The sequence below is a fragment of the Phodopus roborovskii genome, unplaced genomic scaffold, assembly GCF_943737965.1.
Source record: "Phodopus roborovskii unplaced genomic scaffold, PHOROB, whole genome shotgun sequence".
NCBI classification, from domain to species: domain Eukaryota; kingdom Metazoa; phylum Chordata; class Mammalia; order Rodentia; family Cricetidae; genus Phodopus; species Phodopus roborovskii.
Genome location: NW_026126636.1, coordinates 16,330,866 through 16,344,574, shown reverse-complemented (window position 1 = coordinate 16,344,574; position 13,709 = coordinate 16,330,866). Strand labels below are relative to the sequence as shown.

Genomic DNA, 13,709 nt, shown 5'->3' with positions numbered 1-13,709 from the left:
ACATTTTAGGAGCTTTATAAATATTACCGAGAACTATGATAATTCCAAACTTAAAGAAATTAGTACAAATATTTGAGATTAAACAGAAAGAGTGTGCTATTTCTGAAAACTATTGTTCTTGTACTTGATAAATAATAATATTTTAAAAATGTTACAATTGTGCCAGAAATCATGGATTTTCTTCAGTAGAAAAATAGGTAAAGAGAAGTATTCTTTGTGGGTTGCTAAATGTTTCCCGCCTCACATAATTTACACTCTATAGAAAAAGAGATAAATAGACTCTGCACAATTAAAAGTTCAGGTTATTTTACACCTTCAGATTGACCTACTGTAAAGATCTTAAACAAACCTCACATTCTAGAATATTGCCTAGTAAGTTGCATCCAGATATTTATGTCCTTCAATTTGAAAAATACTGAAAACATGGTGAATATCTGCAGTAAACTAGAAATAAATCTTAAAATTTGAATTTTATGTTCATCTTATAAATAAATTGTCTCAAGTTATTTAAATATAAATGTATATATAATTGATACAATGCAACTTGCACATCCAAAATCAGCAATATTTTTAAGTTAATGTAAAGGAAAAGCAATCCCATTACAGTGAGAAAGACTGCTATTATTACTTTGAAGGGAAATTAAAAGATTCTGTAATGTTCATATATATATGTGCATATGTAGACTAATATGCCTACTCAGATAGGAGGCATTTTTTGTATCTACTAGACATTATTCTGTACCTACAAAGTACTTATTTACCATCTTTTCACAACAAGAAACTAAAATAAAATTAGAATATTAGACCACACAAAAACTATGGTAATAGAACATAATGCTAGCCCTGCAATTGCTGATCTTTTGTAGTTATGGAAATTAAGATAAATATACATATGTAGATACAATTGGAACATGAGGAAATTTAACCAGAAAAAAAATCCACTTTTCAAATTGCATACAGAGTTTCCCACACATAAGCAAAAAAAAAAAAAAAAAAAAAAAAATTATCAAAGTATGAAAGCCTTTGTGAGCCTTGAAGAGTATATGATTGATTGCATCTATCCCACTCTCTATGAAAAGTATAATTTGAAAATTTGTTGTCTAAATCAAGCATGATAACTTTTATAGTGTTTATAATTGTAAATTTATTTTAGTTTTACTTCCATAAGACATTAAATCACACACAGTACTCTCTACTTTTTCATATTAGACAACCCTGCTACAGAGAGCTCAAATTATAACAATCCCTTTGCAGGCATGAGGTTGCTGCTATATAACCCGGAGAGCAACTCAGGCTGATGCACAGTGGTGCCTGGGCTGCTCATATGTAAGAGTAGAGAAAAGGAGGAACAGGGAGGAATGGGGACATCATCTGCTATAAAGCATAAGAGTCTCCTTCTAGCAAGCAAAGCCAAATGTCTGATAGTAAGCAGTGATCCCTAGTGCCAGTAGACTCTTCCACAGAATATTTCTATCTAGATACACATTTTTTAAGTATCCCCAGCTGCCTGCATTATGTCCATTTGAGACTAAACCTATTACAACAGCCTCATGTCTAATGACATTTCACACTTGTACATTTTCCCTCTTCCACTGCTGAACTGATGACTTAATCCACAACCACACTGCAGCAGACACAGTAATGCCACACAGACAATAATCCATCAGTCCTGTTCTTATTTTAGGTGTTTTCCTACCCATTGCTGCCAATCTAATTCTTGTATATGTATTTCCATGTTGCTCATGTTCAGTTCCAACTTGACTGCAAAATGCACTTCTCATTTTCAGTTACATGTTGTAACTATGAGCATATCAGCCTGGAATAAAATACTCCTGACATATTTTTAAGCCTCACATACATGCTGTTTCTTTTTAACAAGACCGAAGATACTCAATTAAACTTGTCTGACACTACGCATTAATCTTTCATCTTTGATAATGATTAGAAACATTTCTCAGAGGCCTCACCACAATTAATGGGTACACCGAAAGACATTCATGACAACAATACAAATTGTATTGTATTTTCATGGACCAAATAGGAAACATGTAAGTTATAGGATTATACAAATATTAGAAGTCAGATAGAAGAATTTGAAACTGATGAAGGCATTTCTAAAGTAGAAAGTTGGTTCCAGTGTCTAATTCTGACATTCCTGCTTACAAATCTTCAGCAGGAAACACACATATTGCTTGTCATTCACACACAAGAGAATCGATGGTCACTAACTTTGGTGGCATCAGCTCTTCTCACAGGATCACTGCTAGACTTCTCGAGTCCCCTCAGTCTCTACTAACCTTCCATTATGAAATCCATCTCCAGCAGAACTAATATTGAAAATATCCAAATCCTGAGCATTTACATGCATTGCAGGGAATATAGAGGAAATCCCCAGTGTCTACGGTGGAAAAGAAAATGAATAAAACCCAAATTCCCATTCCCCTCTGAAGTCATAAGATGAGTCACTAAGAAGACAGCACCACAGAAGAGATCTAGGAATTCAAGAGAGAAAATGCCTTATTGGGATTAGGAGAGGATAATGATGTTTGAACCCATATTTCCCTAGGGCATGTGGATGTCAAATTTACATAATGAATAAATGGGAAAAAAAGACATACTCAACCATAAATTCTCTGTTAAATTTAGTCATCCTCCAGTCAATTGTTCTATTGAGTGGATAGATAGCATAAGCTGGAAAAAAAACAGAAATGGCCACATTTCCTTTACCATTTAAACGGTAATTCATTCTGACTAAGCACTCATTGCTGTTGTAGGAGCATACAAAAGTAGGAATCTGCAGAAAGCAAGAGATAAAAATCCAAGAGAACAGCATATTAGCAAAGTATCTGGCCATCCGTGAGCATGACAACAGGAACTCAAGTATACAGCAAGTATATGCACAGCTCATATGTGTGTGCATGCTTGTTTATAATTTTATTGGTGACCCTAATTATCATTGGAATCAACCCAAGTACTTTCTGACAATATTCTTCACTCCCCTGTGGAATTATCTTACACTTTCTCCCTTTAGGCTTTAAATCTGAGACCCTGAGTTAACAATAACATACAAGATGGATGAAAAATATTTTCGCCAGCCACAGGCAGTATGATTTCATCTAATACCAGGTAGAACCTGTCCCAAGGCACAAAATTCTCTTAGTGGAAATGGCCATAAGTGTGAACCAAGAAACTACTCATGGGAAAGCCATTTATGATGAGACAAACATGTTAAACCAGATGGTGCCATAATAGAAGAAAGGAAAAATGGTCAGAAAAGGCTGATGCCAGGCACAAGGAAGTCACAATAACAGGCATGATGCTCAGTAGAACCAGACACTATCAATAGTTTTGATTTCCAAGGATTCTAGAAGTGACAGAATATTCCTTCTTCCAGAAATATATTTCTGAATGGATATATTGTATTGATAGCCCAGTCTAAATAGTCTGTGTTTCTTTCTGATGTAAATAATTGTTTTTTAAAATTGATTTCTAAATTATCAACTTTATGTCAATGAAAAGATCAGGTTTCCTGTTTTAATCTGAAATTTGACTTTCTGTAATATTCTTTTATCCACTATGAATGACAGAATCAATATATTATCACAACACCCTCTATTCCTAGATTATTTGGTCCATCCACAACTTTAATTTTGAGTCCTTAGTGGCATTATGAGATGTAATACCTTATAAATACATCTAGGTGGAAGTTGTTTCATTTGGCCATTTGCTGTGAGCAAAGTTGTCAGGAGAAATGCTGTTCACTTTCCAAAAGCCCAGGGATGAGTTAAATCAATTACTCTACTGTGTGTGGCGCTGTAGCCATGATGCATGTTAATGTAAACATGACAGCAATGACAACTATGCACATCGTTAAATGTAAATCCTGTGTGAACAATGACTTCTATTCGATAATGATGGATGTGTGTTATTGGATTTGGACACAGCTTTGTGAGACTCACTACCCTTCCCTACATCATCTACTTTAACAGCCTGTCTAAAGGAGCCACTCCCCCACACTACCTCCATTTCCTGAGGACTCCATGTATTACCCTTAACATTTGCTGTCCATTGTTTTATTGATTTGTGCTAACCTGACTGGGATAGGATGAATTGTTAAAAAATTGTATTTGCATTTTCCCAATAGTTGTTGATGATGATCATTTTTGGGGATATAGTCCCCTCTATCTTGCTCTCCTATTGGCCAACAGTGATTTATTTATTAACCAATAAGAGAAACATATTTACATAGTGACATCTACCATCAATCTTAGCCATTATTTCATTCTTTTGAGAATGGTCAGCAAAGATCCCAGGCCCAATTTATTTGTATTTTATTAATCAATAAATTAATTTTTCCAGCCCTATCATAGCTTCCTCTTCTTCCTCTCCTCCAAGTATTTCTCTCAGCACACCCCATCCACTTCCTCTCTTTTGCCTTCCATGAACATCAGCCGGTCCCATGACCATTTTTAAAAGTGGTCAGCTATTTATTTGACTCATACTTTCTTGAAATTTTATTTTTCTTTTTTATCCTGGATAGATTTCTTTGGAGAAATGGATAGTCAGCAAAGGCTCTCTGCTATTCTGTGGGCTTCCTTTTCACCTGGTTGATGGTTTCTTTAGCCATGAAGAAGCTTTTAGTTTTATAAAATTCTACCTGTCAATTGTTGGGTATAATTTTCCAGCAAAGGGAGGCCTATTCAGACAGTCTTTTCCAACACTGGTAGCATGTGTGGTACTGCCCATGCTTCCAGCTGTTTCAGTGTTTCAGGTTTAGGTCTTTCTGTCATCAAATTGGAGTCCATTGTCATGCTAGGTGATAGATACTGTCTCAATTCATTCTTCTGCATATGGACTTCCAGTTTTCTCAGCACCATTAGTTGAATATGTTTTCTTTTCTCCAGCATGTTTTTAGCAATGTTCTCAAAAATGTTTTTTTTTTCATGCCAGTGACAAAATGCTTTTATTACTATGGTTCTGCACTATGTCCCAAGATCTGGAATGGGAAACCCTATATTTGTTCTGGATTATCTGGGCTGTCTGGCATCTTTTGTGATTATATATGAATCTTAGGATAGTTCCTTTTCTGAAGAGATTGAGAATTAGATTGAGATTATATGGAGCAACTCTCTGAACAAAAACAAATTAATATTTTAACCCCAAATCATTTTTTCCAGTCCACAAACTTTTGCTATGACTCAAAGGTATGACTCTACTCCAGCAGTTTATTGATCTCTTTTTCAGAACTTAAAAGAATTTATGTATTCTTCATGGAGTCACAACTTGAACCCCTGTCACAGGTCAAATGGACTCCAGATAAATCATCTGGTCATGTCAATTAACAGACTCAGCTTCATTGCTTATTGAGCTTCATTGCTTATTCATGAGGAGGAAGCTCTAACAAGACTTTCCTTAAGTTCTTTAATTTTAACTCCTGTCACTAATCTGCATCTTATGCAGCAGATTTATACTCAGCTGTTAGATACCATCCATAAATCATGTGTGGACTACAAACTGCTCCAAAACTAGTCTACACCATGACAGCCCCAGGCAATCCTGGGAGAAACTTGGACTTGCTGAGAGCTGATGTCAACTAGTTCAGTCTGTGTGATTGCTTCTCACGATTGTTCTGTTTCCCTAATTCCCTGCCAGTGTTTCACTAACATTCTTTCCTTTTTAAGCCTCAATGGATGACAGCATCCTAATTTCATCAGAGAAAATTCCAGAAAAGGGCAAAACACCGCTTATCTTCAACAGAAGGTGTGAATATTTGGTCCAGTCAAAGGAAATGGGCAAATGGCTACATAGAATGCCTATTGACATACCAAAACACATAGTGGATTTCAAGATCCCTCATTATCAAAAAGGTACCAGTTAAAATCAAATAGTCGTAGCTCTATCACTAGAGAGACTCATTAGCTGAAGTAGTTCAGCAATATGAGGACAACGTTATGGAATGTTGATTTATCTGTGTAAGGTGTGTCGCATTTGTTCATGCTGCATTTGTTTAATGATGTCAGGATGCGTTACACTTGTTTATCTTGCATTTGGATAACTATGTAGGGATGCGTTTTTTGTTTCTCCTTGTGTTCCTAAGGCACCTTATTGGTCTAATAAAAAGCTGATTGGCCAATAGCTAGACAGGAAAGGGATAGTGAGAACTGTCAGTCAGAGAGAATAAATAGAGAGTAGAAAAAAAGAAGAAAATAGATACACCACCCAGAGCCTGCCATCCCCCCATCCTTTGTCCTGATGGCCCACTGCTCCGGGTGAGCACTGGGCCAGAGTGCGGGTCCAAGAACCCCTCCACCTCCATGACATCTGAAAAGTGAACATGCCCTTTTAAAGATCACAATCGTGACAGAACAGTTTGAACCTCAGAACACACCAGACAAACCTGGTCCTTGTTATAATTATGATAAATCTATTTCTTAGCTAGAATCTCTAAAGGGACTTGGAATATTCTGGAGTCTTTTTTCCCTCAGCCTATGCACATGGGCATGGGTGAACACAGAGAAGTGGAGGCTACAATCAGGAGACCATCTAGGAAGACATGACCAAACAATGTAGTATATATGGTAGATATACTTCTAGTTTTTTTTTTTTTGAGAAAAAAAAAATCTTCACTGTTTTCCAAAGTTGCTGCTCTAATTGACACTCCCACAAAAAGTGTATAATACTGTTCCTTTCCTCACATTCATGTCAGAATATATTTATCCTGGTCATGGCCATTCTGACTGTGGTGAGATGGAATCTTAAAGGAGATTTAGTTCCCATTCCCCTGATGGCTGTGTGTACAGCCCTTTTTTTGTCAACATGACTTGAGACGTACACAAACCTAACTGCACAGCCTAATCAGTAGGTATGAGTGGACAAGCATATGTGATGCCTACTGACTTTAAAGACCTCCAGGCAACTACACTGGAAATTCCAAAGAAATGGACAAATACCCTGATTCATTTCACATACAAAATTACACCAACATGAAATAAATAAACTGATAATTATCCAGCAACAACAATGCAGTGGCAAATGAAGGAAGAGTAAAGAAAAGACAAAACAAAACAAAGAATCACTGAAGATTAATTCCTGACAGCGTTCTGTTAAAACTTCAGAGAATAACATACTGACGCGACTTAAAGCAATTCTTGATACAAAAAGAAACTGAGGCTTCCAGACTCTTAATGAAGCTAGCATTACCTGGCTCCATACCAGATAAAGATACGAAAATAAAAGTGCAGGCTGGTGTGGTCATTTGTATTATTATTGTTTTCCCTTCCACATGATATACCTCACTTACTCAGTGTACTCGCATCCCTGACTCCCTACAATCCTGGACCATTGACCATTTTCCCAATAATTCTCTCTCTCTCTCTCTCCCTCTCCCCTCTCTCTGTCTCCCTGTATGTGTGTGTCCCCTTCCCTACCCCTTTCTGTCTCTCATTCTAGTTCATTTCTATTCTTTTTCTTTTCTTTCTTTCTTTTTTTTTTTTTTTTTTTTTTTTTTTTTTTTTGACCCACCAAGATTAACCAGGGCCATCTGTGAGAGCATGGGTTTGGAGACATGTGTTGGAGCCTGGTGGGCTCAGCAGCGGAGACACAACTAAAGACAGTGATTCCCCTTCTCCTAAAGTCCATCCATAGCCACAGTTGAAAGGTAAAGGGTGGGGCCCTGTGAGCCTTTCAGGTTCCTAAGACTGATTGTTGTTACGGCTGGTCTTGAGTGAGCCCAGAGCAGGTGAACACAGTTGGTCTGAGTCACTGATTACTACAGTTGTGTGGAGTCTGGAGAATGGCAAGGTCATGGCCTTCTACCTCTTCCACTCCTTATTTCCTCCCCCTCCTCTCCCTCAATATTCCGAGAGCTTTAGGTGGCATGGTGTAGCTGACTTGCGTAAGGCTGTGACCATGTACATTGTTTATTTTCTGTATCTGGAACAGTACTGGGATTCTGCATTCACTACTGCAATTTTTTTAAAAAAAGTAAATTCTGTATATTTTATCTACAAATGCCTTTTAAGTGATTTCTGGAAGACAAAGTTCCTTGGGAGATAACAAAATGCCAATGCCACCATCTAGCAGTTACAGCAGTACAGTGAAAGATTTTAGTTTGCAGAGCAAGGATATGGGAAAGGGGCAAGAAAATAGTTCATGCTAGCAGAATATAGAAAATCATAAAGAATGGACGTTGACATGGGAGGAAAAAACATGAATTATGAGAACAAGAAAGGTTACTATGTTGATGGGGCTAGTGGTTTTATGCTAGGCTGATCTTGTTAAATAGGGCTAGTTACTGTATCATCAAACCTTTGTGGAATAACTGAAGGCTCTAAATGTACAGCCAAGAGAAAGCCAGAGTATGAAAGAAGTTTCTCACAGGTCTTGGCCCACAACAAGGAAATAGGCCCCCAACCCTGGAACAAATGATTCCAGATGAACAGCCCTGTCTGGGTCACTCCTGGCCAACAGTCTAGGGACTTTCCAAGTCATTCTATGGTTTATCCTTTGAATAAGAACTGGTCACACCTGGGTGATCTCTCAAACATGAGATCATACTTTGTAATCAATCACCTTGTGCCCCATGCATGCATGCTGATTTGTGGTCTTCTCTATAAAAAGAACCTGGACCCTTTGAGGGCTGTGCAGCTTTCCCCGAGATTGCTGTCACCCAAGTGCACTCGTTCAATAAACACCTCTTGCTTGTTGCATCTCCTGGTTTTGGTGTTTGTGTCATGGGGCTCTCCCACCGGCCCATCAGAACCCTGGAATTAGGGTCTAACAACAGCACAGGATGAATTCAGCACTAGGCTGTTAACGGGCTGACTTACCCCTGACTCCTCAGTCACCGATTTCCTTTCTAAACGCTGAATTCCTGAAATGTCTTCCCCCATGTCAATATCACTAATAGTGTAATTCCAGATATTTGACTGGCAAAAGTGGAGGTCTGTGAGGGAGATAAAGATGGCTTTTTAGTGTTATTTCATTTGCAGAGAGATGGAAATGACTATCCAGCTTCCCAGGAAAGCTATCCAGAGTGAGTTACTGTGTTTAAAATTGAAGATACTTTATATAAGAAGATTAGAATGTGCAGCTGGGTTTCACGCTGCTTTCACTGAGCATTTTATTTTAATTCTTCATTTTCTTTCATTGAGATATCCAGCTACTCTACCTTGTCTTCTAACCCTGATAGTCTCCTACCTTATTTATTTTAACACTAGGCTATTGCGCTTTCCATTTCCTGTTTCATTTCAGTTTGTGTTTTTTCGATGTTTCTAACTATTTATTGAATTTAGTTTTCATGTCCTGCATTGTCCCCATTTCCTTGTGGCATTTGTTTTTCTTCCTTGCCCATCAACCATTTTATGGGCATTCCCGTGCTTTCATATGCTTTGACCTCCTTGAACATGATTCTGGTTTTCCAGTTCTGTATCTTGGATATCACTTAAAGTGCTTTCCTCAAGGGACACAGCTATGGATTGAGATCTGAGTCAAAGGTATTTTGTCTTAATTTTAATTTGTTCTGGGAATGGGACCCAGCACCAGAATTTAGGGCGTTGTCTTTTGCTGTGCGTTTTTTAGGGGCGTTGCTATCCCAAGATGAGAAGTTGGGCGGGATAACTTGTATCTTATGGGTGGGTGTGAGAACACAGAGTCAGATACCCGGGTACAGCGTCCTCCTGGATGCAGCTCTGGTCTAGGCTGGCAGCAAGCGTGTGTGGAGTCTGTGCAGAGCCGGTCCAGTGCAGCCTGACAGCTGCAGCTGTGTGGGAGGCAGCGGGAGACGGAGTGGGCTGGGAGGGTTGCACGGGGCGGGGACACCTGCCTGGTCAGAGGAGAAATGGTAAAAGAAAAAAACAAAACAAAAGACGCAGATGGATTTGGACAGCTAATTAAGAAAGAGAAAGCGCCCGGCGTGCGTGGATTTACAGGAATCACGTAACCGGAACCGGCGCCTGGTGGGCGGGGCCAGGGTGAGCTCTACGGATCCAGGGCAGAGTGACGGGAAAACCCACCATTCACTGTGGGACCCGGGGCAGCGCCGTGGTCCGGATTCCCGGGCGGAGGACCCTGGCTTCTCTAGGACGACCTGGAAACTCACGGTGGCCACAGGTGCCACGTGGGGTTCCCTGGGAGAGTCACCAGCCAGCAGCGCAGTGGCGGGAACCGCAGCCCCGCAGCCCTGCAGCCCCGCGTCCTCCCACCGGCGCCCCTGGAACCTCGTAGGTCAGAAGGGCTGCGGGGCTGGGGCCTGCGGGAACCGAGCAGGGCTGTGCTCGCCGAGCCCGCTCTTGAACTTCTGTCGCCGAAATCTTACCGTTCTCGGGAAGTTTGAGATCCTATGAACCGGGGCTTATCGTTATTATTTTCTTTCATTTGTCTTACGGTTGTCAGAATACTTTCATGAAATAACGTGGCAGAGCGTTTGCATTTATATGATGTCTGCAAACATGGTTCTCTTCGCTGTTATTGTAGCAATCACAAAGCTCCTGGAATTTAAATTCAGGCATGTTTTCCCTGGGACTATGCACCCAGAGAGCTTTGTAGCTATGTCGAGCGAGGAACCAGTGCAGGTTTGATTGAATCAAAAGCTACACTGTGACAGGACAAGACAGTGCAGAGCTTCCTCCATCTTGTATTCTTGCGCAGACCGTTTCCAGGCTTAACTCGAATCTGATTTCCTTGATGGAGAATCCCATGGAAAATTACCCAACTCTATCTGAGGGACCTATCTTACTTAGCCTTTGTTAAAACTTGCTTGAGGAGAACCTCCTCCACCTAACCTTTTATCCTAGCTCTATGTGTGTGTGTCTTAGCTTCTGTTAAAAACTGCTTGCTTCAAACTGCTTATTCTGCAAAACTTCCTGCAACTGCCACGCAAGACTCCTGGACCTAGGTCTCTGTCCTTAAAAATCCCATGTTCTGGACACTTGGAGCTTCTGTCTAGGCCCCCAAACACTTTGGTGTGGTCTCAGTTGGCTGGAATAAATGCTTTGAGTTGGTTTGAATGATGATCTTTGGTGGGCTACCCCATAACTACTTTATTAACTGAAGCCAGTTAATTTTCCATCTGAAATGTATGCACTCTTATGATGTACAAGCAGCAGAAATGTGTCTTCCTATGCTTAGATATTAATGTTATACCTTAGATTCAAGCAAGCACTATATGGATGCTGTGAGTGGCTACCAGGTCACACATTTTATAATTAGAAAACTCACTATAGATGAAAACAAAATTAGCAAGCACTTTTTGTGTAATTATGCTGAATGACCTAGATCAGTAAAATGTCTCTATGATTCAAGAAAAGCACTCTGCCCATGCACGCTTGGCCAGTCTGTTGCTTTTTATTTTAGGGTTTGTTGATATTCCATGCCATGACTGTGGACCTCTTTCTTGCAGGAGGAGTAGAAATGCCTAGACCCTGCTCACTTTACAGAGATCTCCTGTTGAAGTACAACAGTCTGGTTTCTGTGGGTAAGAATAGTTTTTCTGCAGTCTCTTTTTCTCCTGCTCAGGGTTCCTTGAAAAACTATTCTGCATGCGTGTGAATGAGTCTCACATCCCACAAAGTAAAGTGAAATCCTCAGAGAAAGAGACATTTTTCTGATGTTTTCTCTCTCGTTTTGCAGGTGTCAACATCTTTCACGTTTGTTCCATGGAAAGTTCCAGGTGCTTTCTGAAGAATCTCTTTCTCATATGCAGGTCTCCAACTGCTCAACCAGTCCTGCTCACCTGTCAATCAGACAATAAGCTCTGGATGGTGTAGAGAGAGGAGACATTAACAGAGGATCCAGGTATCTAAGAGGAACTGAGGAAGGCATGAAGGAATGGGGAAGGGTTCAAGTGACAGTAGAAATAGGACATGGAATTGATTTTGCCACATTCTATTTCATTTGAATTGATTCTAGAGAATTCCACTGAGGATCATCCTCTGGATTATTCTATTGTAGGTATTAGAAGACTAACTATGAAAGCCTCAAAGTCAAATAAATATGAGTGATGCTTGCTGTCCCTTTCATTCACATTCCTGATTATGCCTTCACTGCCCAGCTAAAATACTATTTTTTAATTTATTTCTGAGTCTATCCCAAGCATGGTTCCATAGTTATTTTAAAATTTTTGTTACATTGTACAAAATACAAATTTAAAATATGAAGTTTTAGTAATAATGAATACAAAGGAGTCTGGGTGGTGTTTGGTCTCTCAGTGCCTTAAAATGAGGAAATGTCCATCTTTGATGTAAAGGATAAGTAATTTTCTTTATTTCGCCGATCTTCTGTGCACTGTATTCATGCATAATTTGACCAGGAAAGAGCAGGGAAAGTATCTATAGTTTCCACAAAGACAGCTCATTGATTGCACAAACCCTTTGGAGCAGGTTTTTACCAACAGCACCCACAGCTGTTCCTGCTTCCCCTCTAGGGAGGATTTTCCTGCTTGTGTCCTCTAGAGACAGGGGTGCTAGCACATCAGTAGCGCTGCTGAGCTTTAATAGGATTGGATTTATTATTTTATTTATTTACCTTTATTTTTTAACTTGTTTCCATTTACTCTATTCTTTTCTCATACAATATATATTTATAACAGTTTCCATCCCTCTATTTCTCCCAGTCTTTTTGTTTCTTTTTTGTTCTTCTTTTTCCTTAGTCTATATATCAATCCCAGTTCTCTCTCTCCCATCCTACCCCCCCCCACACACACACATCCCCTCCCCACCCCACCCACCCCCGCAACACACTCCACAGGGAGGGTGGTGCCTTCCAGGAGGGATCAACAACATCTCTCAAGCCATTTGGAGTAGGGACTGGGCCTTTCCTTCTTCCTCTAGGTTAGGGAGTGTCCTAACCTCCTGTCTCTAGGCTAAGGGAGTGTCCCTCCATGGGGAATGTGCTCCCAAAGTCCTTTTGTGCACCAGGAATACATCCTGGTTCCACTGTCTGAGATCCCTTAGACTGCTCAGGCCTTCTAACTCAGATCCATGTTCAGGGGGTCTGAGTCAGTCCCATGCTGGCTTCCCAGCTATCAGTCTGGGGGTCCATTAGTTCCCCCTTGTTCAGGTCAGCTGTCTCTGGGGGGTTTCTGTAGCCTGGTCTTGAACACTTTTCTTATTTCTCACCCCCCCCCATGCCCTTCCCTGATAATGAGATTGATAACTAACTTACATGCCATCATAGAGCCCTCAACTAGTAGCTGATGGAAACAGAAGCAGGCACCCACAGCTGAACACTGAGTGTAGAATTTTAAAGTATGCTGTTATGATCCTCTGTATTCCCTGGGTGTCTGTTCTTACATCATCCCCTTTTAACTTCAGATTTTGATAATTTGGATATTCTTCCTGCCTTTTCATAGGCGTGGATAAGGGTTTGTCTATATGGTTGATTTTTTTTTTTTTTAAGAACAAACTCTTGGATTTGTTTCAGAGCTCTCTTTGCTCTTAGTGTTAGCCCTGAGTTTGATTCTTGTTGTTTTCTACTCCTCTTGGCTATGATTACGTGTTTTTGTTGTTGTTGTTGTAGAGATTGCATGTGTTTGGTTTAATTGCTAGTCTCAGATCTCTCTGGGTTTTGCTTTTTTGTTTGTTTGTTTGCTTGCTTGCTTTAGGCACTTAGTGATATGAATTTGCATCTTAGAGCTGCTTTCATTGGGTCCCGTGAGTTTGAGTGTGCTGTGTATTCATTTCCACTAAATTCTAGAAAGCCTTTGTGTGTCT

At 39.9% G+C, this 13,709-nt stretch overlaps 2 protein-coding genes across 2 annotated transcripts in view; both read right to left on the bottom strand.

Annotated features, from left to right (window-relative positions):
• Positions 1 to 13,709, bottom strand: part of LOC127238813 (zinc finger protein OZF-like) — a 300,203-nt gene that overhangs the window by 203,720 nt on the left and 82,774 nt on the right. The window lies entirely within an intron of this gene.
• LOC127238806 (vomeronasal type-2 receptor 116) overlaps positions 1 to 13,709 on the bottom strand; it is a 74,013-nt gene that overhangs the window by 6,230 nt on the left and 54,074 nt on the right. The window contains exon 7 of the mRNA XM_051207546.1: positions 1,278 to 1,288. Coding sequence (XP_051063503.1) covers positions 1,278 to 1,288 — 11 coding nt within the window. The remainder of the gene's footprint in view (positions 1 to 1,277; positions 1,289 to 13,709) is intronic.